Source organism: Synchiropus splendidus, chromosome 18, assembly GCF_027744825.2.
Source record: "Synchiropus splendidus isolate RoL2022-P1 chromosome 18, RoL_Sspl_1.0, whole genome shotgun sequence".
NCBI classification, from domain to species: Eukaryota; Metazoa; Chordata; class Actinopteri; order Syngnathiformes; family Callionymidae; genus Synchiropus; species Synchiropus splendidus.
Window position 1 is genome coordinate 3211755 of NC_071351.1, and position 23764 is coordinate 3235518.

At 49.3% G+C, this 23764-nt stretch overlaps 3 protein-coding genes across 9 annotated transcripts in view; 1 reads left to right on the forward strand and 2 right to left on the reverse strand.

The window, feature by feature from the left end:
• skia (v-ski avian sarcoma viral oncogene homolog a) overlaps positions 1–15046 on the reverse strand; it is a 47567-nt gene extending 32521 nt beyond the window's left edge. The window contains exon 1 of the mRNA XM_053850632.1: positions 13754–15046. Coding sequence (XP_053706607.1) covers positions 13754–14665 — 912 coding nt within the window. The 5' untranslated portion in view covers positions 14666–15046. The remainder of the gene's footprint in view (positions 1–13753) is intronic.
• Positions 15047–18181: 3135 nt separating this feature from the next.
• On the forward strand, positions 18182–19640 carry si:ch73-70k4.1 (Fanconi anemia core complex-associated protein 20). Of its 2 annotated transcripts, none has more exons than XM_053850202.1 (4): positions 18182–18413; positions 18928–19054; positions 19132–19373; positions 19470–19640. In XM_053850202.1, exons 1-4 carry the CDS (start codon positions 18301–18303, stop codon positions 19540–19542), a joined length of 555 nt encoding a protein of 184 aa, XP_053706177.1. In that variant the 5' UTR covers positions 18182–18300; the 3' UTR covers positions 19543–19640. The 2 variants fall into 2 exon arrangements, with proteins under 2 accessions (XP_053706177.1, XP_053706179.1); XM_053850204.1 differs by having other exon boundaries at positions 19135–19373.
• A 286-nt stretch (positions 19641–19926) lies between these two features.
• prkcz (protein kinase C, zeta) overlaps positions 19927–23764 on the reverse strand; it is a 47104-nt gene continuing 43266 nt past the window's right edge. For 2 of the 6 annotated variants that reach the window (XM_053849183.1, XM_053849182.1), the window contains one exon: positions 19927–22833. In XM_053849183.1, coding sequence (XP_053705158.1) covers positions 22746–22833 — 88 coding nt within the window. In that variant the 3' untranslated portion in view covers positions 19927–22745. The remainder of the gene's footprint in view (positions 22834–23764) is intronic. The other 4 variants (XM_053849185.1, XM_053849186.1, XM_053849188.1 and 1 more) reach the window with 2 other exon arrangements.

Below are 23764 nucleotides of genomic sequence, written 5' to 3' on the forward strand. Positions count from 1 at the left end.
CGCTGACCTGTGCTTAAGAGAGAAGCGGAGGAAGCGGAACAGCCGCTCTTGTTCTTCAAACACAGCGGCATTGACTCGCCAACACACACAGTGCCATTATTACCTTCGCTGAAGACACCTATGAAGAAGGCCACTACTGACGCCGGACTGCGGAGGATGAGTCACGAGTGAATCATTGATAGAAGTTTGAATTTATTCCCGCACTTAGAATTAGTAACCACCGACAGCTGATGACGGTCGGTGCGAGGCAACCCACACAACAGCACTGTCCAACAGAGAAACCAAAAAAAAAACAAAATTTTAAGCCTCCATGAACAATGGTGACATTTTTCCTGCCACGCTGAAGCTTTTTCGCCAACATCATTTCACGACAATTACACAGAGGATCCTGCCTGTCTTTGCTAAGAGCGCGTTTTACGACTGACCATCTTATTTTAGAAAACTCTGCGGCCAAAACAAAGTCCTCTTTCTTTGACTTTCCAGACTAATACCTCCGGATGAGCGATCGCAGGCGTCTGTTTTTCTTAGTAAAACAACAGCATTTATCTTCTTCGCTTGACGGGTAGTCAGAGGGTGTTCTTGCCCTCAGCGGACAAGCTGTCAAGTCGTTTTTGGAAGACAGTTCACTCTTCACAGCGAGAAGAAGGCTATTTACTATTCATCGCAGCGGTCATGTGTGTCCTGGGACGGCACGTCCTCGCACGGTTTTAGGACTGGGTTGGCAGTAGGGGGCGCTCGCTGGCCCACAAGAGCATCAGCGGCGTGGCCCAGTGGGAACAATGGTGGATATTCCTATTGAAAGCGTTGCGTGCTGGTGACCTGCCCAGGTGCGACGTCACCCCAACACCAGCCAGGAAGCAGTCTTGCCTATTCCCACTGCATTTGCTTAGCAACCACATTACTGCTCCAATCACAGCCCAAGCATTTGGGATAATGTAGGGCCAGAGTGCTGTGCCGTGTGGAGGCGGTGCATTAGACACACACACACTGGTCTGCTGCCTGCTTCACTTAATGCTGCGGCTCTCTCCAAGCATGAAGGGAGAAGTTTTCTCTCCACACTGCCTCTCCTTAATGCTCCCGCCTCGCCCTCACGAGCCAGAGAGGGTGAGACGCTGTCTGGCACCTTGAAACACACACTAAAGTAAATCCATTATCGCTCTCCCCCTCTCCGCCACAAGGGTGTCTGACAGGCTGCAGCCCTACCGAAAGGTCCGCGCCGGTGACTGCGCCACATATTTACAAGAGGATCTTCTATAGAAGGCTGCAGTTCAGTGAACTTCAGGATGAGCCAAATTAACGCTCAATGGGACTTTGCACAACACACCCTTCGCTGCTCGTGGCAAACAGTCCTGTCAATAGGTGTGGCTCCGCCGACCTGCGCTGATAGAGAGGCTTTACTAGAAGAGGAAACCTGCTTCAGGGAGATTCTGAACTGAACATGTGCTCCGCTCCAAGTCTCCCACAGACGACGCACCTGCTCTCTTCACGAACAGTGTCATCTTCTTGGTGACTTCACACAAGAAAAACAAGCCCACAGTGAGCAGAAACTGGTTTTTGGACTGAAGCTGACAGTACCAACTGAAGAAGAGGATGACATGTCTGCAAATTGGCTGCATTTACGACCATCAGAGGTGCCGACAGTCATCGGCCTGTGTTTCCTCCACAAACAGAGGCTGTGTTTGCCAGTGTCGCCACTGAAAACTCTGTTTACACTTGACTTAGGGTCGTCTGCAATGTAAAGGCCTGTTTGAGAGGATTGTTGTTCAGGGCTTCATGACATGACGTAAGAACACTTTTCCAACTGAAGTTGTCACCGTGTTTTAAATGCTGTTTATTTCTTCTTTTAGGTTGATCGCAAACTCTGGTCTTCAAGTTCCACTGACTTGGTTGCAGGATCTAAAAGCACTCTGAACCATCATGACCTATCACGACCAACGGGAAACCCACGAAGCCAGGTCATGTGATCATTTTGGAGCATCGCAATACCGTTGTTTTAATTCCAGGACACCATACTTAGTTATTAGCATTAGCCTCTGGAAACGTCAACAACATACATGTTTGGGTGGTGTAGCTCGGCTACAGCGTGGGACCGGCTCTAAGGATTGGCGTACATTATTTGAAGTGATTCAGAAAGGTGGTTGTATCCAGAAGTGACCGCAGTGTTTGGTGACGCGCCGCGTCTGTGGGTTTGTTGTGGTTGACACAACATAGCTGTGCGAGGTAAAGGGGAAGTCACAGGAACAGCCAGAGAACATTTGACACTGCGTGTGGGTTCACAGTGCTTCTGGACTAACCACACAGTGTCACCCCACTCGGGTCATGTGACCCAAAGGGGAGGGGGCCTGCACTGGAGCAAACTCTGGTATCAGCAACCCCTTTAACCCCTGCCGACGAGTCCGTTTGAAAACATTTGCACAAAGACGGTGCCTCACAGGCCTATTGGGAGCGGGACAAAGATAAAACTCTGTGTCGTAGCGTGGCCTCTGAATGACATTCACCGAAAGGCTCACCTCGCTGAGGTGTCCCTGGTCCAGTAAAGCGCTGAATCAACACGGAGCTGCAGAATCCCTTCAAGAGACAGGGGAAACTGATGCAGACATTAGCCGCCGGCCCGTCCCTCTGCGGTGGTTCGGCGGCAGTGGGGTCATCACTTCACTTCTGCTTCCATGTCAACCACAGATCTATCATTTCATTACAGATAGAGTGGAAGAGGAGGAGGGGGGGGGGGGCGGATCAAGTAGACGCCTTCATGAATGTGTCCATCCATCCTGGCGACAGACTGAAGGAAGGCAGCCACGTAGGACGCACGCGGATGAAATGTTTTGTTGCAGTTTAGCGCAAAGATTCGACATTCCCTGCGGCCATTTCAAGCGCCTCAGTGTTGACTCACGTCCACAGTAAAGTGCTTAAAGACTCAACACGTTTGATTGACCCGAGACTGACAGCTCTTCATTAGATCATTACAAGGGCATCTGCTTCACTTAAAGGCTTTTAAAATAGACCCAAGCCAGGCGTGCAGTGGATTCACACCAGGTGTGTGTGTGTGTGTGTGTGGGACCTGAGATGTATCGATCGCAGCAGGAAGTGGAATCTGATGTTTCACAGCACTTCCTGAGCCCGAGTGGCTTTACAACTGACATTGAGTGAGAGGCTGAATTCGGGAGGATGGGGCTGGGGGGGGGGGAGCACGGTAGCTGCCTCAGGAAAACATAAAAGGTCAAGAGAGATAGAGAGGGAAGACAGGAAGACGGAGCAGCCGGAGCTCCGTCCTTGGGACGAGACTAAACATCGCCTCCCGTCTCAAGCTTCCTCTCGCAGAGCAAACATCAAACCTGCTCTGTGAAGAGTCTGGCACCTTCCGCTGCCAAAAACCGAGCTCGCAGCGCAGACTCCCACCTCCACCTGGCTGAGTCTGTGCGTGACCTACTTTGGTGCCTTCGCTTCCCAAGCCTGAGGATTTCATCAAAAAATGGAGAGGTCCATAACATTTGGTTTCACCCTCCTCCATACTGAATTTGGTGGCAGTTGGAGGAGAGCACCAGCCGCATGGATTCACACACACAGATGTGCAAACACACACACACACACGCACACGTCTGTCTGGCTTAATCCTCTGCAGAACACTGCAGACAAGAGAGCGAAGTGAGGGAGGGGTGGGGGGGATGGGAGGGTGGTCTTGAAATGGTGCGGCAGAGTTCAGATGCTGCTTTGACCTTTGGGTGTGTGCGCTGGTTGTGTGTGTGTGAGAGAGAAAAGATAATTAAACAGGGCAGACAGATGAGCTCAGCTAGGAGACTCGAGGTCACATGGGATAACTGGCCTGACCGACGCTCGTGTGCGCGCAGTGACGGCAGTGGGCTTCCCACAAACAGATGTCCTACTTTTCAAGACGCTTCTAAGCTCATGACACGGCAGCCTCTTGCGCTGTGTGCACGGGAGGGAGAACCTGTTTGTGTAAGGCGATGCCACTCCACGCACAAGCACGTGCGCGGCTTCATCATAATGCTGTTGAGAAGTGAATGAAGAAAGTCTGAGCCCAGTGAAGCTCCCTGAACCTGAGTCGCAGGCCAAGCGTGCCAGAAGGAGGGATCTCCTTTCAGCATATTGTTTTATTTAGCATCTGCATGGCTGCTTCATTTCCCAGAGTGCAGCTGGGACACATTAATTCAAGAGATGGGCGACTTTTGAGAGGAGGCATGGCTGGAGGAGGGATGTTTCAATCGCACATGGAGAGAGAAACTCCCACTGAGAAACTTTCAAGCAGTGAGCTGAGCTAACAGACTGGGAGGGGTGAGAATACCGGGCGAGGAAAAGACCTCTCAAGGTCCTCCATAGATTTGTGAGTTTGCTTTCACGTTTATGTAACATTGCATTCAAGAGTCTATTGTGCAACGGCGATGAAAGAAGCAGTCTTTGAGGAAGCGAAAGGTCAGATCATGCTTCTTCACTCTGTTCTCTTTTGCTCATGAGTGAAAGAACCTTATTTAAAGTGCGTGGCACCAGAGGAGTCTGGTCCTGAGCGCGAGCCAAGAGAGTCGCTGGTGCCCCGACAGTGTGACTCCGATAACAACAAGCTGTCTGCCAGCAGCGCCGGTGCCTAGGGGAGCAGAAGGAAGGCAAAGTTTGCTGTTCTGCCTCTGACCTGCGTGAAGGAGCGTTTGACCCCCGTGTGGTGGGTTTAGCGGCAAGTGTGAGGGGAACTGGAGTGCGAGGAGAAGCGAGGAAAGATGTGTGAAAGAGGAGTGGATGTGTGAAGTGGGAAGGGGGTGAAGCGGGGGGGGGGGGGGGGGGGGGGGTCTTCACCAGCCTGATGGGAACTGGTTTTCAAAGTCATCTGAGGTAGGACAGGCAACTCAAAAATGGAGTCCTACTCTGCTTCCCACCTTCCCTGAGTCCTTCCCTGAGGGTTACTGTTACTTCAGCACTTGATCTCCAAAGTAACAGGAGCCCCCATTAACATGGTATTTTCGACGCTCTCCCCAGCTAAGCCCTGCATTGATCTCTTGACATGTTTGTAGCCCCTCAAAGGCCGACGCACTACATATAACTACGCAAATGAATAGGTGGTGTTCATCACACTACGGTGGGAGGAAGGGAAGGCAAGTGTCAAGTCAAAACCTGGTTTTACGTTGAACACAGGGACAGCAGTCACTGCTGGGATGGTCAGTCAAAGTTCAGCAGGAGTTGTCGGCTCAATAGGAAAGAGAGGGCTGCTTCGCCGGACGTAAACGCGAGTCACTGCAGTAAAGACCTGGAAGGAGGAAGGCAAAAACAGCCGACGCCGGCAGAATTGAGGTATTCACTGTCGAAGCAGGGACAGTGGAACAGAACGGCGGCGGAGAAGTGGGTTTTCTTTTCTATTTGCTTGGGTGCTTCAGTTCTTCAAACGGGGCGCAGTTCCAGGCAGGATTGTGAAACGCAGCGCATCTGAAGGCAGGAAAGTGCTGACACTTGTTTTGAAAGTCAAAGGGAAGCAGCGAACCCCGCCGAGCCTTTGTAGCGGCGTCACAAAGACGCGCAGATGGACCCACGCTCCAGACTCCACTGTACACATGTGGCTCTGAAGAGTTTCAGCGGCTGTCAGCGGTGTTTGCTGACGACTCTATGAACACAGCGGGAAGCGTCTTCTCCAAATATTCTGACAAATAGACGTTTGACGGGGTGTTTGTCGAACGGCAGCGTGGTGTCGTCTCTGTCAACAGAGACTAGAGTCGGCAGCGCGTCTTTATTTGCCCACAAGCGTCAGAATATTTGAGGCGCTGGTTGCTGCTGGTCATGTTTGAAGGTACGGGGCTCGATGGTTCATACTGTAACCTCCCGCTGGACTGTGATGCTCAGGAGAGCAAACAAGAGCGGGGGAAGGAGGGCGTTGCACAATGCTGGTCCATGACTCAGGAGCTTTTGGGAGCACCCAATGGAGGAGGGGGAAGCGGTGGTTCATGTGGGGGACCAGAGGTCGGGGTCGCCACCTCTATCTGTCTCACTTGCAGCTGATACCCCGCACAAAGGAGGCTGCGATGGGTTGGACGGGGAGCATCCAGCGATCAGAACAATGAGCGGCGGAGCTCCTGACCACAGAGAAGCAAGCAGGACCCCTCCCCACTCTCTCCCTTGAAGAGTCAATGCAAAGCAACAGCACAACAAAGGAGCTTTCCCGAGTCGTGAGGCAGCATTTAGAGCGACCCATGTTGCGACGCAGACCACCCCAACACTGGGGGGGAACCGTCCCACCACAACACGAGCAGACGTGCACGAGCACATGGGAAGAAAGAGCCACTGGAGTGGCGCCTTCACGCCGACGCCACACTGAATCAGCCGCCCTGTCCTGCTAGAGCTTTAGCAAAGCTGTTCAGTTGACTTGGCTGCTCTCCTCAGAGGAATCATGCCATCCAATCGGAAAGCAGATTACCGGCGATATTATTAACTTGAAAAAGCGCCCCGTCTGTCTTTACGTCTCCGGCCGCAGCATCTCGATGACTTAAATTTCGTCTGTAGCACACGTGTTTGGCCGCGGGGGGAGGAGAGGAGGGCTCTACCTGCCTGTGTGTGGATGGGGGTGGGGGTGGGGGTGGCGTCACTGTGGGAGACAGGCAGATGGGGATGGAAATGAGGAGGCTGTGAGCTCATGCTAATCTCTTCCTACAGCTGATCCACACACACACACCACACACACACACCACACATCGCACAACTTGGTGCACCAAATGAAGCAGATGCCTCCACAGCAGCGCCGGCCCAGTTTGGGCCGTTTTGCAAGGTAATCCCAAAATCTCTCCATGAAACTGGAGCAGTTCCGGGTTCACCTTAATGAAGCAAACACCCATTACATCACACAGCAGGGTGCCGTGTCAGACTGCCATCTGCCCCGGTGGGAGTGAGCCGGCGTCACGCCATTGGTGAAGTGTGTTCAGCCCGGACTGAGGGCTGAGGCAGGTCACCGCCCCCTTTTTTGTTTTGTTGTTGGGATGGTGGTCACTCCAGATGCAGAGAGGTAAAGTGGCGGGGGGAGGGGCCGGAGGGTTGAAAGGTCGACTCGGACACTGACCCTAAACAATTGCTATTCGGGGCTGACTAAGCAAGGACGGTCCAACCACAGATGACATAACGGTCTGTTCCAGGGCGAAAACCTCTTTTATCCTTTCATGAATAAAACTCCGATCAGAAGGTCAACCTCCGGATACACATCCAGTACTTTAAAACAGTTGATTTAGGGAATATGTGAGGGTGTCAAATACATAAATATCGATGTACATAAAAACCATAAATTCAAAAGAAGCCGCAGAAGTCGCTGGGCTGATACTGGGTGATAAGTGTTATGCAATAGATGCTCGGCAGGGTAAAGAAGACGTGTTTCCGTTGGGGACATATCCACCAGCCGTTTGTTTTCTTGCAGACCAACTCCACAAATGGCAAATAGAAACGCGCCACTGTCCACAGCCAGCGCGACAAATCCATCGGGCTGTCAACACCCAATGGCGAAGGACGTACGAAGACAAACGTTAGATATGAAGACACCCTGTCATGGAAACACTGCGAGATGTTGTCAGATAATAAATGTGTCTGTGTGTAACTTGAGCTGCGCAAATGCTTAAGAGCAGCCAGAGCAGAGGGCGGAGGTCGATGCCTTGGAGACACATTCTGCTTTTTTTAAATAAATATCTTTTTATTTTATAAATATATATATGCTTCTTGTCCTTTTAATATAATTAAATTAATATTTTTAATATAATTATTTATACATATAGTTTATCTTTATTTCTAATTTTTTGATTTTAATAAATTACATTTAAACAGCAAATGTGTGTGTTTTTTTTTCATCCCGAGTCACTGATTTTATTGTTGAAATGTTTATATTTGGAAATTTATTTTTATCTCATTTTGTATTTTTATTTTTTCTTAAGCACAGGACACGTTTTCTGAGCTACTTTCCCACATTTTTATTCATCATCGTTTTAGATTGAATTATTCACTTTCCCCCTCATGACACACATTAATCTTGCAACCTTTTTTCGGAAGAAAGCGTCTTTTCTCCTCCATAGATCATCATTGCTTATCATCCCTGGTTAAAACTTGGTGTCGAAAGATATGGAAAATGATCGTCTTCCCTCAAAAAACAAGTTCTGCAAGTGGATGTTTAAGATAACCCCGAATATTGAAGCAGAATGTTTGAATGCTGAACTCCGGAGGAAGGGTGACCAACCTCCCGTCTTTCATGCAGATAACTTGGAGTCGACGCTCAGCAGGAAGCAGCCAGTCAGACAGTAAAGGTCTGTATGTTGGAGGATGCATATTCAACGCGCTGCCGGTCTTATACGTGAGCGATGCGGCGGTGGTTGGCGGCGCCGCAGGGCAGGTTAGAGGAGGTGAGAGGTTGGAGGATGGTGCAGCCAGATCCGCTAAAGCTCTGGTTGGCCTCACAGAGCCATGTGTGTGCCGATGAATATTTCAAAGAAGATCTCATTAAATAAACACGCTGGACCTCGACGCCTACGAGCATCAATATTGAATGCACACAAAAATTGACAGTGTCTTCCAGCAGGCCACGTCCAGAGCGGTCACTGAACCACACCATCTGATGTGGCTGGTTCACGCAACACCTGGAGGAGGTGACTGAGTTCTTCCTTCCGTGCCGCCTGGACAATAATCCCAGTGAGACAGGTCCTGCTTAGACTTAAGAATAGCCTGGGTGAGCTGAGTGTGCTAGTTAGTTTCACGCTATATCAAAGGCCTATGAATATGCACCTAGTGGGCGGAACCGCTTCACTTCTTGCTCGTGTGCTCCCAGCTTTGCGTGCACCACTCTTCCTGCTCGCATGCATCGATGCGTGGAGCGTCACTGGCCGCTCTCTTTTCACAGGAGCTCCTTTCTGTTTCCCCCTCTTTTTGTCCGGACAAAGGGCAGGAGAGGAGAACTTTTAGCCGAGTCATCATCTTAAAATAGGCTGGCTGCAACCGTCCCAAAGATAGCGGCTGTTTTCTCGCATTTACATTTTTTCCCCAAATAATCCAGAAAGATCTTTTCAACAATTACAGCATATTAACACATTAATCTCACTGCTCTTTTGCCGCACACAAAAGGAGCGCGACTCGATGGTCTCCATTTTCAACTCCGTCTCAAGTGAACCACGTTGTCTGCTCTTGAGCTGATAAGGCAATAATCTGATCACAAGCGGGACGTTTTAAGTACAGGATCACCCGAGGCGCAGTGAAATCCGATCATTGGGATCCCACTTCAGCCGCATATGGTCGCAACCAGTGTGAAATTTGGAATGTAGACCCGGTCCGGGAGACGCCCAGCAGCAGAGTGAAAGTTTTGCAGATTATCTGCGAATCACAGGGGCCCGGAACCACACACTTCAGATGTATGTGTCAGTCAAAAGCAAGTCAGGGACCATCAGATGACAGTCAGTGCTTCATGCATCTTAGTGCCTTAACCTTCACTCTAACTTGTGCAACTATCGTTCACCCCTTCAGAAACTAAAGTTCCCAATTTATTTGAATAAAAAAATTCAGGCAACAGCACACGGAACAGTTTGCTGGTGTTTGTTATTCCACAAGACAAAGAGTCACCAAGAACAGCGCCACCATGTTGTTGCACCCCGGCGAACGCTTTCTTACCAGATATATTTCATGTGTACAATCCAACAGCAACTGTGAAAATCCCCCTTTGAAACAAACAGCCACCAGCAAGGAGACATACAGTACGAGAGCATCACTGCTCTCAATTCATTTTCTGCTACTACACAGGCCGTAATCTATAAAAAAAAACCCAGACAACACAACAACTATCTTTAACTCGCTGTCTTTCCCACCTGCTGTGGCAGACTCTTCCGCTTTGCCTCTTCCCAGAAAGTCAAAGTTTGAGTAAAGAGCCTGAGAGAAGAGTGTTTTAGGAAGATAAACGAGTGTTTTTTGTGGCTGGTTTCCTGCTGAGGGGGTAGAATTTAGAACAGAATCTCTTTGCCCAAGTCAGCAGCATAAAAACAGAAAATAATTAGCGAAAACGTGGTTCTATGCACACAGATGTTACGGAAATGCCCTGGTTTTAATTGACTTTCATTTGCATTTCATTTCCATTAAGACCTTCAAGTGTGTATTGATCATTGGACGAATTTTACGGCTGTGAGTGGAGCCATTGTCACAGCAACATGCATGATATATCACATGGTGTTTCAGGTCACACACGCTTTTTGATGCCAAATGAGTTGATGTGGAGAATGTCATTTTCATGCTGTCCTCAGAAAAGTTGCCAAACTGTGTGGATGTTTTTGTGTCTGCAAAGCAGCGGCAACCACGCTTGACTTTTATTTAGAACCAGTCACAGACATAGTAATTCTGAGAGCTTGCTTTCATCATATCCTGTGACCCTGGATTGCTGGGACAAGCTGTGCTGCTGGGCTGTAAGATAAGATGCTGGTTTACCTCATAAAGTAAGACTCCGGCATCAAAAAGGAAGAGCAAATACTTCACTAGAATTCACAGACTTTCCAGCACAGAGCTGAGGTCACGGGGGCAGCAGCTCAAGTTAAGAGGCCCGGACTCGGAAGCTGCCTTGTGCACTTCACAGCAGCTCAAGTGGCTTCTCTCAAAGCAAAAAGCAGCTGTCTAGTCTCTCCCAAAAGATCCGCATCCAAGTCTAAGACTTTTGATTTTTTTGTTTTGTTTTTATGTAGAAAATGTTTTTTTAAATGGCTTCAGTCTGTAATGATGTGAGTGACAAAACAAACCTCCAGGATCATCCATACTAAGCAACTTAGCTTTGTCCTATTGATTATATCAACCTGGGGGAAAAAGAGGAAAAGGAGGGGCACAGCCAACCATGTGACTGACTCTTAAACAGATCAGCGCTAGACAAAAAGGGGCTCTGTGCTGCGGCAGTGCTTGCACCCTGAGATTTAAGACTGGGTGTCACGGCAGCCCGTTGTGATCTGGGAGTTAACTGGCGGCGCAATAAGGCGGTCATCCACAGCGACGGAATGACAGCGATAAACCTCGCTCAGCCACTCCGGCTTAATTGAGCCTGAGAAGTGATGGAGGTTTCCAATCACTCTCCACATAAAGACACTTGACCTGTCGATGCGGCATTGATCTTGGGCGCCTCCAGTCGCGCTCAGAGCCGTCCGACAGCCACAAAGTGTCGGCACAACCCCGCCGTCAGGCTGAAAACTTACAGAGCAAACGCCGCTCTGTTGAAAACATTCACACCCGCGCGCAAAAATAATCTCCACACCAGACTTTGGAAACGGTGACAGTTTGCCAAACAGCCATTAAAAAGAGAACGGAACGATTCCCTCAGCAGCCATTGAGACTCACAGCGAGCAGCTGTTGTGCTGTCTACCGCGTGGACATGGCTGGCTGTCAGCAGGCCCAGCCAACACTGCGCTCTGCATACGAAACAGGACATGGGCCCATATCCCCTCGGGGAGTTCACTTCCTCTGCGCCCCCACCGACACCACAACCCCTCCTTCCTCCCAAACAAGCGGCCCCTTCAGCTGGAGGCCAGATATCCTGAGGAGCGGCGGAGGGGAGGGGGGCGGCAGTGGAAGTGAGAGGGGAAATTTTAGCTTGTGGAAAGGATGGAATGGCAGGAAAATAACTGGGTGCAAAAGTAGGGCAAAGTTTTCACAAGTCCTCTTAAGCTTGTGGCACATGATCGCAGATGTCTGCCGGAGAAGCCGACCTTCACTGCTTCTGTCTCTGCAGTCGGATGTTCTGTTTTTAAACGCGCGTACAAGAGCGCTTTCATACGGTTGAGTAAGACGTCTGGCCAGCGTCGGAGGAGTGGTGCCCCTGGAATGTCGCCTAATTTTAGCCTGCCTCCCGGTGAATCAGCAAAACAATCCAAACACGTCTGTAACAGCGACAAAGGGCCTCCCATCTCATGATATGCCGCCGCAAGATGCAAGCTTGTGATTTTGGAAGGCAGGTTTGAACTTCGGGGAAACGATTATTAAATCAGCAACCTGCTGCGTCAGCAGCTTCCTTCTCCAAACATCCCGACGCTGAACTGCCATTGACTGCGCGAGCGCTGGCGGCCGCTGCTTCTGATTCGACTGAAACCTTCCCGCAGCCACGAAGCGACATCATTCAGCCTACAGATCTTTGACACATCTCTAACGGAAGAATGTCTACAAGGAGGGAAGTGGAGCAATATCACTTCCTGTGTCTGTCTGCATGCGAGACTCCAGTAACAGCCTCATTAATATGAGCAGCGCCGCCCTGTTCCTCTGCTGACGCCGCACACTTTGCTTGCTGGAGACCGAGGAGTCGGTCAAAGAAGTGCTGACAAAAAGAAAGTTGCCTTTCGTTTAGCAATATTCCTCAACTCCTAGCGTGTTTTCGCTCATTAGCATTTCTTAACGCAAAGTACTCCAAGAAAAAGTCGAATTAAAAAGCAGCCACAAAAGCTTAAATGGGCCTCGGGCATAAGACTCGGGTGCCCTGCCGGCGCGTACAGAAATGGAAGAGGGCCCCCGACAAGTGAGGGTTCTTGAGGTGTGCCCACTTTAAATCAAAGTGTGTGCCAAGAGTGGGTATTCACTATGCATGGCAGGACTTTGGCACCCTCCAGGACTTCAAGGGTCTCCCAGAGTCCTCATTCTAAGGCGGAGAGGAGGATGCTGGAAAACACTTCTGCGCTTTCAGCCGGAGCCTCATCAACAACTCCGCTCTTGTGTCCATCAAATTAGGAGGAAAAAGTAGGTAACAGGGGGGATATGTGTGTGTGTGTGTGTGTGTGTGTGTTTCAGAGGTGGGTGGTTGGCCCGGAGTAGGTGGATGTTTGGGGGAGGGTGGACCTGATGTTTGCTGAATGCGCCCCTTTGTTGGGATCATATTATGTTTCCACCACAATACTTCTAAACCCTGCTTCATCAACTCCATTCATGTGTAACAGTTCATGCAAATGGAAGCACTAGCCATTTTTCCAAGGGGCGGCGATGGTGTGGGGGGGGTTGCTTTTATCTGCATCCCACCCAAACTTCTCACTCTCTGCTCGCAGTCTTAGCCTAAAATGATCCCCGTTTGATGATGCAAAAGGATGCATCTAGTTCATTTTGACACGCATGGTGCTTCAGCAGTACGGGGCCCCACAAACTCTGGGGTTTTGACCGCCCCGTTCAGGAAAAAGTTCCGCTTTTTTTGCCACAAAAGTAGTGAAATATGACTGTAACATCTCTTTTGAGGTAAGGCAACCGATATATCGGCCCTGTGACTGGAGATACCCTTTGAAACTCCCCGGTGCTTCAGCAGTATAGCCCCCCCTAAACACTGGGGTTTTGACCCCCCCCTTCATTCAGGGAAAACGTCAGTGTTTTTTGTCACAAAAGCAGTGAAATACGACAGTAACATCAGTGCTCTCTTTTGAGGTAATGCAACCGATATATATCGGCCCTGGGGATTGGAGATTCCCCCCACAAACTGGCAGGGAGAACACGTCATGCCTTGACAAATAAACCCACAATTGTGTGCCATTTGTCGGTGGACCAGACAGTATTTACAGTACAGGCCAATAAAAGCCGGTGTTTGCCTGGCAAATAATGGTTTTACAGCCAGCACAAGTGTTTTACGGTCGCTGGTGGCTTCAGGAGTAATTAGTAACAATATGGTAATGACTGACGGGGTCAATCAAGCAGAGCACATTCTTGAGTTTGAGTCTAGAGAAGGTGCCATGACTGAGGGCGCGACTGTTGCCGTACATTATGGAGCTCTTTTAGAGGCGTTGGATGAGAAAGGGGCGATTGGCTGACTCACCCTGGACGACGCTTTCCTCTTGTACTTGTTGGCGAAGTCGAATTTCTCCTTAAGTTCGTCCAGCAGCTGCTCCAGGCGACTCTTCTCCTCCTTGCCCGTGTAATCCTGGCCCAGGAGGATGTACGCCCTCCAGTTGGCGGAGTCGAAGCCCCAGTGGCAAGTCCTGTTCTCCTGCGACTTGTGACTGTGCACCACGAACTTGTGCGTCGGGTACATGAGTCTGCAGTCCATGCACTGGATGCAGGCTGCGTTGGGGCTGCTGTACAGCTCCGGCACGAACAGGCCCTTGCACTTGCCGAAGCACTCGTGGTAGACTTTGAAGCTCCTCTCCGTCAGCTCCAGCTCCAGGGCAGCGCCGCTCGCCTCCTTCTTGCACCGCGGCGGATAGGCGCCTCCGTAGATGAGCGCGTTGCACAGGCGCTCCGCGTCCGTCTTGGTGATGAGGCCGCAGGAGGGCGCCGAGAAGGGCAGGATCCCCATGACTTTGAGGATCTCCAGCTGGTCCGCCGTGCACCGGGAGCAGTAGATGTGCAGCTCGTCGCAGACGGAGTTGATCTGCTGCAGGGAGAAGTCGCGCAGCACCGTGTTGAGGATCTGCGGGAGGCACAGCCGCTTCTCCCCGCCGACCACGAAGCACGAGATGGTCTCGCTCTCCAGCACCGTCTCGCAGCGCTCCGTGGAGCGATCGGAGGGGATGAAGAGCGGGCCGGCCATCACCGGCGGCGGCAGATGCTGCAGGACCGGCTCCGGCTCCGGATCCTTGCCGTCCTTCTTGAAGAGGAGCCCATGTTGCCACCGGGCAGAGAAGGCCGCCGGGCCGCCCAGCGAGCTCATAGAGCTGAGGTGAAACTGCTTGAGAGTTTGTTGCAGTCCCGGGTGAGGCTGGAAGCTCTGCCGACTTACAGTCTCCATGTTTTCCCAACTACTTCAGAAGCCAAAACGCCTGATCTACAAAACAGCCTCGGTTCCCGACTCCACGACGTCCCGGGTGGAAACGCCAAGCGCGTCATCAAACATCCACGTCGGAGTCTCCTCTGCCCGTGACTTACTGAGCGCACGCCGGGCAGTCGCTCCCTGACTCGGGTCGCCGACTGTCCATGTCCGACGGACGAGAAAGAAACGCCGCAAACTCCGCAAAGTTCCGTCGGTGGGATTCCAGAGCGTGGTAGGTGGGAAGAAAACAAAAGCGGTGTTGTGAATCGATATAGAAAATCCTTATTAGCTGTGGAGGAGCGGCGCGGTCCGCTCCGTCTGCCCCCGCAGTTCAATCTGACTGTATGGAGATGAGAAGTCTGCGAGGCAGCCTCCGCCTCTCTCGCTCGCTCGCTCGCTCGCTCGCTCCCTTCCTCTGCGCCTCCCCTCCCTCCGTGTTTGTGTGTCTGGCTCAGTCATTGAATCCCGGCCAGGAATGTGAGCGACTCTACAGGCAGACTCGGCTCTTCCAGGAACACCACCCAGCCGCCCCGCTGAGAGGCGCGCGGGAGAGGAAGGAGTCGAACCCGACACTGCTGCTGCTGCTGCTGCGTTCACGGTCCACGGACTGTCTTGAGGAAAAAAAAAAAAAAAATCAACGGAAGTGTTGCGAGAATATAATAAGTCATTCATCAACAGCGGAGTCATTCCAGTCACACTAGAATTTGTTTATGAACTACTAATAATATAACTCAAAGAAATTTCAATGGTAACAATGGTAGTAAATAATAGTTAAATGCACAGTCAGCATTCATATTGACTTAAATGTAATTGTCTAAAATACGTTAATATTCTCGGTAAATTTTCACCGCTCAGCAGAGACTGGGTCGCGGGGGCAGCAGCAGAAGCAAACAGCCCAGGAGTGGCCTCTCCTGAGACGCTCCGCGGGTGCCACAAGCTATTTCTGGGTGTGGTGAGTGAGTACACAAGGATAGGTGTATTCAGCATTCAGGATACAGCGACAGCTTGTGACCACACACCATTTAACAGCAGTGTTCTAATCCGTCTTCAGTGGAGCAGCAGTGGCAAGAAACAGGCGCATTTGTGTGGCAGTGTTTCTGCCCGGCATCGCTGACACGTGTATTCTTGACTGTGTCATGAGTGTGTGGCTAAACTTGCAACATCAGATGAAAATGTACTTCAAAGTCAGATGGCGAGAAATTGAATTAATTCATAAAAATCCTTCATTTTGTATACAGCATTTTCTCAAGGATGTTTAGAAATGGAAGTCTGGTGACTCCAGAGGTCATGTGCCCAGGCCAAGTTCAACAGCAGACACGAGTCAGTTAGCTGCTCCTGTGGCGGCCCCTAGCCGAGCCTCGCTGTAACTGCAGCCTCAAACGGCCCCTCAAGCAGTCGCGTTTGTGACCGGCAAACTGGATTTTAGGATTTAATTAGATTTATTTCTGGAAGGAAAACCTTGCGAACACAAACAAACATCTTAAAGACACATATATGAGCGAGGCTTTAAGAAGCTTTCCTCATACCTGACACTGAATTATCCGTTGTTTTCAACCGGAGAACAGAAAAAACACATTATACAGGGACATAATTCTTAGATTTATTATGATCACCTCTGTTGTCAGTCAACATGTATGACAACATTCAATATTAAAGTGGACTGGACCCGCTGAAACTGCTCCATCACTGTGATGAGACATGTAACAATGTTCGCCTGGTAATGGGCGGCAGGATTTGCTGACTCGGCACGTCTCCATCCGCGGAGCAAAGGCAGCGACGGCAGATGAGACTGACGTCGAAATGATGAGATTCCTCCGGGCGTCCTGCGATATCAAGGCCAAAGCTGCGAGACAGCCGAGGGAGTTCGCCGAGCCTCTCTTTCAATGATTCATGTTGTTAGCACGCATCGCTTCAGCCTTCAGCCTCTTTCTGCTCGTCATGGCTTTGCATTTTTCATTCCTTTCTGCGCGCGTTCTCCCGCTTGGTCTTGGGCGGCCTTGTCAACCACGGCGTCTAACCTTAACTGACCTTGGCCTCAGCAGGCGTCACCCTTCAGTGTTGTGCCGGTGAGTCAGAGTAGCTCCATCCAAGCCTTTTCTCTCAAGGTTTTCAGATCATCTCCTCACTGCAGATGCATCATGTTCCCCAGCAAGAGCCAGGAGAATCCCAACAAACGTGGCGTCCCCAAAACCTTGACATGTGCTGCTCCATCACTTCAACTCTCCGCATCATCGCCATGACAACAGATCACAAAAACACACCAGCGCAGGTCCTGTATGACATAACGATTCTTTCCAGGCGCCGAGTTGCTTTTTCCCAGAGTAGCACAGCGCACCGCGGCTCTGGCAACCCGCTCCGGTGTTGTGTGTTCCCGCTCTCTGCGGCTGGAGGAGGCAACACAGATTAATGTCAGTAATTCAACGACGCTCCATCTGGATTCTCTATCTTGGGATGTCGGTTTCCTTGCAAAATGTGTCCTTTTCTCTCCAAGGCTTTCCAGCATTACTGTTTTCCATATTTCCTCAAGAACATCCCCCTCTTTGTTCCTTCCCTTGTCCATTTCCATTGCATAATGGCAGCCGCTCTGCATTGGTCCTTGTCTCCGGGCCAAAAGCTTAGAGGGCTCAGAAAGTCCCACCATCATTATGACCTCAACTTTCCACTGTCTGTGTGTGTGTGTCCTCGGGAGGAAGACAGTGCTCTATGATGTCACCTGTGACAGTTCAGAGACGCCGCCAGTGACTCATCACCCTGACTTTCAGAGTTAAGTAACACCATTAGTGCCTTCATGTGGAGCGCAGTTGAATGGAAATAGAAGTGATCTTTTGTGCAGCAATTGCATTGGCTTGCAGGTCACCTTTGCAGGTGTAGAATACAATTTAATGGACTTTCTATTGATTCACATATTTCCTGTATTCAAAATCCATTGTTTAGACATGTTTAACTTACAAATATTTTAAAAATGATCAGTCTATAAACTGGAGGGGCGACAAAATATGTATCTATATTTAATGAAAAAAGGCAGTTTATAGAGAACATATCAATGAAAGTAAAATGAACCTTTGAGTTAAGAATAAACTGAGGAAAAAGCAATTTATACATTTTATCGCCCTTTCATATGCTGCATATTTATACTGGTATATTTTATATTTTGTATTTTCCACCTAAATAACATATTTTCCTTTCTAATATCAATCCTATCGAGTTATTTTATTTTTCTTGTATGTTATGCATGTCAAAAATCCAAAATTTTCAATACAATTTTGTGTCTTTTACACATTTTTGGTCATTATACTGACGCTCTTTTCCACCTTCTACTACTTTCTCTTTTTCACACTGCTAACTAGCTACTTCTGAGAGGAGTACGGAAGAAACCCAGACGAGTGTACCATTTTTAATAAATACGCGTATTTACAAAGATATCTATAAGCTGGAGGGGCGATAAAATATGTTTATTTTTTTTGTTTTGATCTCAGAAAAGGGCGTTAAGGACAACACGTGACCTCGCTTACTTCCATTCGATTGGACAAAAGAAGTGTCTGACGTCACTTACCAGGAAGTATGAATGCTTGTGGCGGGAGTAGCGAGTCCTCGTCGAGAAGTCTTGACCAGAAATGGCTCAAAACGAATCGAAATCCAAACTTAAGAGGGAAAAGCTTTCTGCGAGGGGAAACTCGCCGAAGATACGGACAGGTTCCGTGCTGAGTAAACCAGCGGAGACCCAGGGGTACGTGTCTTCTTCACGAATGTCCGAGCCGGAGCTTAGAGTCTCGCGAGATCGCTTCTGTACGTGAATTTGCAGCTCGATATAAATAAAGAGCGATATTTTGAACCTGGAAAATATGAAATAACGCGTCGTTGCTTGGGATCATACTTAAAGTAGACCGATGTTTTTAGTCACAAAGGGGGCACAAGCATTGTTAGATCAGTTTGCCTTTAAAACAGCTGAGAAATAAACTGAAATGCTTCCTCCAAATAAGTTGTGGTGATCTGAAGGTGCAATGTTGACGTTTTATCACGTAGAAAAGCAGGTCATGTCGGTCGTGTGGAGAGATTTTCATTTGACACTGGGCTCCTCATCAAAGAACAGAGCCATCAATAATTCGATGTGCGATTAAAATGCACGAGCGTGAAATAAATGGAGAAGAAATGCGCCAAAAAAACATGCGTTGAAGCCATTAAGACATGTAGGTCATCGTGTTTTTTAACTTTCAATGACTTAATATGGTTTCGTTTTTCAGACAGTTGTGGTGGAAGCGACGAGATCTGCCGGCGGTGGAGCAACTGTGGGCTTCAGCACTGGAGTGGATGGGGCCAGAGGAGAGCGGCAGGTTCCTGGTTCCTGAGCTGCCACTTCCTGTTGTAGAGGTTGGTCACTGACAGGTTTTCAGTTGCGACGTCTGTGAGATGCAACCGTCCTTTCTCTTCTCACACGTGAAAACCAGCAGTCTGGGAGAGGATTTAGAGAAGAATCCCAGAGCAACATCACACAGGAAGCGCCCCCAGTTCCAGCAGTGCCCCACCAGGTTGATCTCCGCCCCTCCAGTTCCAGCCTTGCGCCACCCCTGATAGCCTCCCCCGAACGTTTGGAGGTGGAAACTCCTCAGCTGCAGGATGGTGAGGAGAAAAAGAATGTCAGTGAAGAACAGCAGGGCTGTCCTCTGTGTCTGCTGGTGTTTCCTCCCAGGTACGTTCATACATCCCCTGCAGTCCTCTTCTGATTTATCCAGGTGATGTTCTCCACAAGTGTCAAAACAATAGATGATGCCGTGTTTTTGTCTAGCTTTACTCAACTGGACCGTGACGGACACTTGGCTGAGTGTCTGTCAGAGATGAACGAGGACATAACCTGGTGAAGCTGCTGCTCCATCCCACGGTGACGGTGGACATTTCTGGGATTGATACTGAACCACCTGCTGCATAGTTTCAGAAACATCGCGGTATTCATCATTAAAAAAACAGATGTAAGCAATGGAGTGGTCTTTCTCATCTTTTTGTTTTGTTAAATCTGACACTGCAGTACTTACTGTTGAAACACCAGCTTACATGTTGTATGCATGGATAAAATTACACGTCGTCCACTCAAAGACATTTGAGAAGACACATTCAACTTGTCGAAATAATGGAAAAAAGGCAGTTTATTGAGAACAGGTTAAAGAAAGTAAGTCTAGTCAATAAATTTTTCTTGTATGTTATGCATGTGAAAAATCTACAATTTATTGGTCATTATAACGTTTTCTCATTATACTGCGACTATTTTCCACCTTCCACGACTTACCCTTATAACCACCACTAACTAGCTACATCTGAGAGGAGTCCGGAAGAAACCAAGACGAGTGTTGACGGAAAACCAGAATCATTTTTAATAATTACACGTATTTACAAAGATGTTGGTGAAGCCAAACAAACAAAAAAAAGAAAACAAGCACATCCAACCAGAAGCGTTGTCCAGTCCATCGGTTCGAGGACGTGAGTCACCGGTGACGTGTCAGTGACTCACCGTCATCTGTTGGTCCAGCAGGGGGGAGCAGGCGTTTACATCAGAGATGGAGGAAGTTCCCTCTGATGGGATTCTGCTATCTCCCCGCTCTTTATCTCCCTCCCTGCAGCTCAGTGGCAACCTCTGACTCGGGATCAGCTAATTAATCCTATTAAGCTGGTTATCAAAAGATGGCGGGTCAGATATCATCCGTCTGTGGCCAATGAAGAGCGCTTCCTGGGGAGCTGCTTTTCGGAGATTAGTTTCCCCGGCTGATTGATTCTCTGGTTTCCAACGCCACACGTGCTCTCCAAGCGTGAACGCCACTGTACCACAGAGCGAGGAGTCAGATGTGGAGAAGCTGGGTCTGGCTGACCTGACTCCGGAGACTTCACCAGGGGCAGGGTGAACATTCCCCTCTTGGACCTTAAACTCCATTATCAAAATGTTCCAGCGTCACGAGGGGCTGGAGTCTATCCCAGCTACTTGGAGTGAGAGTTGGAAACGCATATAAACAACCGCTCACACACACACACACACACACACACACACAGACAATTTAGAGTCATCAATTGACCTCTGTTTTCAGACAGTGGGAGGAACCTGGAGTGCTCAGAGGAATCGGAAAGTAGGGGATGAAGGAAGGCTATTGGTTTCTTGTCATGAGATGCTACGCTGGATTCAGCCGCCTCACTTTGGTCCTTCACAAGCTAATGTCAGATTCGTCTTGTGCCCAGATCTGGCCGCAGGTGTCTGCACACCAATGCTACATAAAGCTGCATGACCGGAGCACCACAATATGTTCATATATTTTCACTACTTCTTTATATATCTGTGTATATATGAAGAAGAAAAGCAAAGAATTTCTGTTGTTCTTCTGAAAATGCAATGCCGCTCAGGTGATTCACTTTGCTGAATGAATAGTAAACTGAAGAGACTCCATTCATTTCACGATGAAGCCGTGAACCAGAAATCAATCGGTTCTTATTCATGACAAGTTGTCCCTGAACAAATGTACTCAAACGCTGTAAAGCACACTTCAAATGACATTCAGGAGGGATCCAAAGAGTATGGAGCTTTCATCATCTGTGAATGATGCTTTTGTCAATGGGCAAACTCAGCAGCTGAAGCTTAACAGAGCACCCTCGCCTGGTGGTCTCTCAGGTCTGAAGTCTCGGCATGTCAAGTCAGCCAGAGCGCAGCGAGGTGAGTCCACTTGGACCGCAGACACACGAGGTGTCTTCTGGAGCGGTCACAGATGGCGGCAGCTGGTATGGAGGAACTGGAGCTCGGCCAGCGAGCCGTGGAGGCAGACGAGCTGAGGGGAGGGTCAGTGAGTGTGTCCTGTTGACAGTCCTTTCAGTCAAGTGTCCGAGCAAACATGCTCGTTTCTATCATCGTTGAAGTCCTCCCTGACCTGCTCGCTCCAGCTCCAGCTGGAAGAGATGTCTGTTTAGGAGGAATTATCACTTTGTAGCGATTGTTTTGGAGCTTATTCCCAGCATCTAATATTGGACACCATGGACTGAGACCAGCTGCACAGACAAGCAGGACCAATAAGGGAGGAAACTGGAGTGCCTACAGACAGACAGGGCTGTTGGTTGGTTTCTTTGAGCGTCCAGGGCGTCGGTCAGTAGTGGGTACCAGGAGTGAGTAAAGACACTAGGGAGAGCTGCAGAACCCTGTCCCAGGAGGAGCCGGACCCCAAGACCAAGCTCAATATGGCAAAGCTAGGCTCTACTGTTAAAGCTAGGCGCTACTCACCCTTCCTGTAGAGGGAGACACGTGTACATTCAGTCACGACAGTACAGTAGAGAGGCGGCTTCTGAGCTCTTTCAGGGTGCAGGAACGGAACCTCAGCTCCGGCTGCTCACTTGCAAACCCTCCGGATGAGCTGGGAGCTGAAGACGTCGGTGCGGGAGAGTTCGGGTGCTGGAGCGCGTGCGCTTCGAGCCCGGCTTGTGAACCAGGCGGTGATTCATCAGATCCTTGAGGCACTTCTTAAATAACGACTCTGCTGTCGACATCCCTCTGTGAGCATCCGCACATCAAAGTGGCTCTTCTGATAGAAAGGCAGCGTCAAATTTGGGTTTAATACCTACATGACGTTACACAGTAATAACTTATTTGTGTCCATCAACATACATCCCCCAATCCGTTTAAAAATCAACCTAAAAAAAGTGCACGATAAATTTCAAGTTCTTGGTCATATTGATCCAGGGAAGTGAGGCGAAGGGGACTTGAACCGGCGCGCCTGCCGCAGCACCAGGGCAGACATTCTGACAGTGGGGAGGAAATCAAACACAGATAACTGAAGGAATGTTTGCGTGCGTCGAGTGTGAAGAGTTCTTTTTCTCGCAGTCCAAACTTGACAATCGTGGTCGCTCAGGACGGAACTCCGCCCCCCTCACACACACACACACCCTCCCACCCCCTCACCTCAACCCCTCCAGCTCATGTGCCTGGTGTCCAGAGGGCGCGGCGTCGCCTCCTCCACTCTGAGTGTGCTTACGAGTCAGTTTTGGCTGAGATGGCAGCTCGGACAGACAGTTGGTGGGCGAAGGAGGAAGCTGCTCTCCTTCATACAGACTCTTCTGTGGACAGCAACAGTGGGTTGATGTATTCGAACCCCTCGAACTCCGACTGGTCTATTCTCTTGATGACGTCCCTGAAGAGGAGAGAGAGAGAGGGGGAGTCACAATCACAAATGCGCTGAGTCATGATTAACATGGACTGTTAAAAAACCCAAAAGTTATCTTGTAATCAACAGCTGACAAGCTCACTTAAAGAACGAGTCAGCACTCATCTCCATCCAGTTTGTTTGAGAGCAGCCGAATGGTGTTTCTAAAAAGACATTATCTCCGTATCATCAAAAACATTTTGAGTTGAGAACTGCTTCAAATATTGTGGTGACATTTTCTTTTTTGCAAAGAGAAAATAATGACTAAGCAAAAAAGGGTCAGAGCACTTAAACCCAACAGTGACAGAGAGAGGAAAAAAGATAAAAAGGTCTATGACTGGGACGCGGGATCGTCATCACTATGAGGTGCAAACGTGGGCTCTACCGAGTGGACCCCACACCCCCAGCAGAAAAGGGATCCAAAATAACACACTGACTTTTTGTCTCCCGAGTGTGCTGCCAACACTACAAACATAAAGCAGAGGTTGAAGGGACTAGTATTCTCGGAGTGGCTAAGTAAAAAATAAACACACAAGCAAGGCCATTTCTCTTTCAGAAGTGTGTGTTTCTGCGAGTGTGTGTGTGTGCAACAATGAGCTGTAGACCACTTCTAGTAGAGCTGGCAAGGTTTTCTTTCAAGCAGAAAGGCTTTCAAGTTAAAACAATAGGTGTGTTCGCAGACCTTCCCGTGGAGCATCAGGTGGGTGAGGGTCTCGCCGCACCACCCACGCTCTCAAAGTCACCCGGCACCACACTTGAGACAAATAAAAGCCTTTTTTTTGGCTGCCTTGTATGAAGGTCCAACCAGCGCTTCAGAAAATGGTGGTTTTTCTATTTTGGACTTTCGTTGAGAGGAGCGGGACTGAGGGAAGGACCGCAGCGAGGGAAGCCCAGAAGAGAGCAGGAGGTTTTGGGAAGT

Bases quoted from the DNA above. Each gene is read 5' to 3' on its own strand.
- si:ch73-70k4.1 (XM_053850202.1), top strand. From the start codon at position 18,301: ATGGCTCAAAACGAATCGAAATCCAAACTTAAGAGGGAAAAGCTTTCT. The intron at 18,414-18,927 runs GTACGTGTCTTC...TTCGTTTTTCAG, and splicing joins AAACCAGCGGAGACCCAGGG to ACAGTTGTGGTGGAAGCGAC. The intron at 19,374-19,469 runs GTACGTTCATAC...GTTTTTGTCTAG, and splicing joins CTGCTGGTGTTTCCTCCCAG to CTTTACTCAACTGGACCGTG.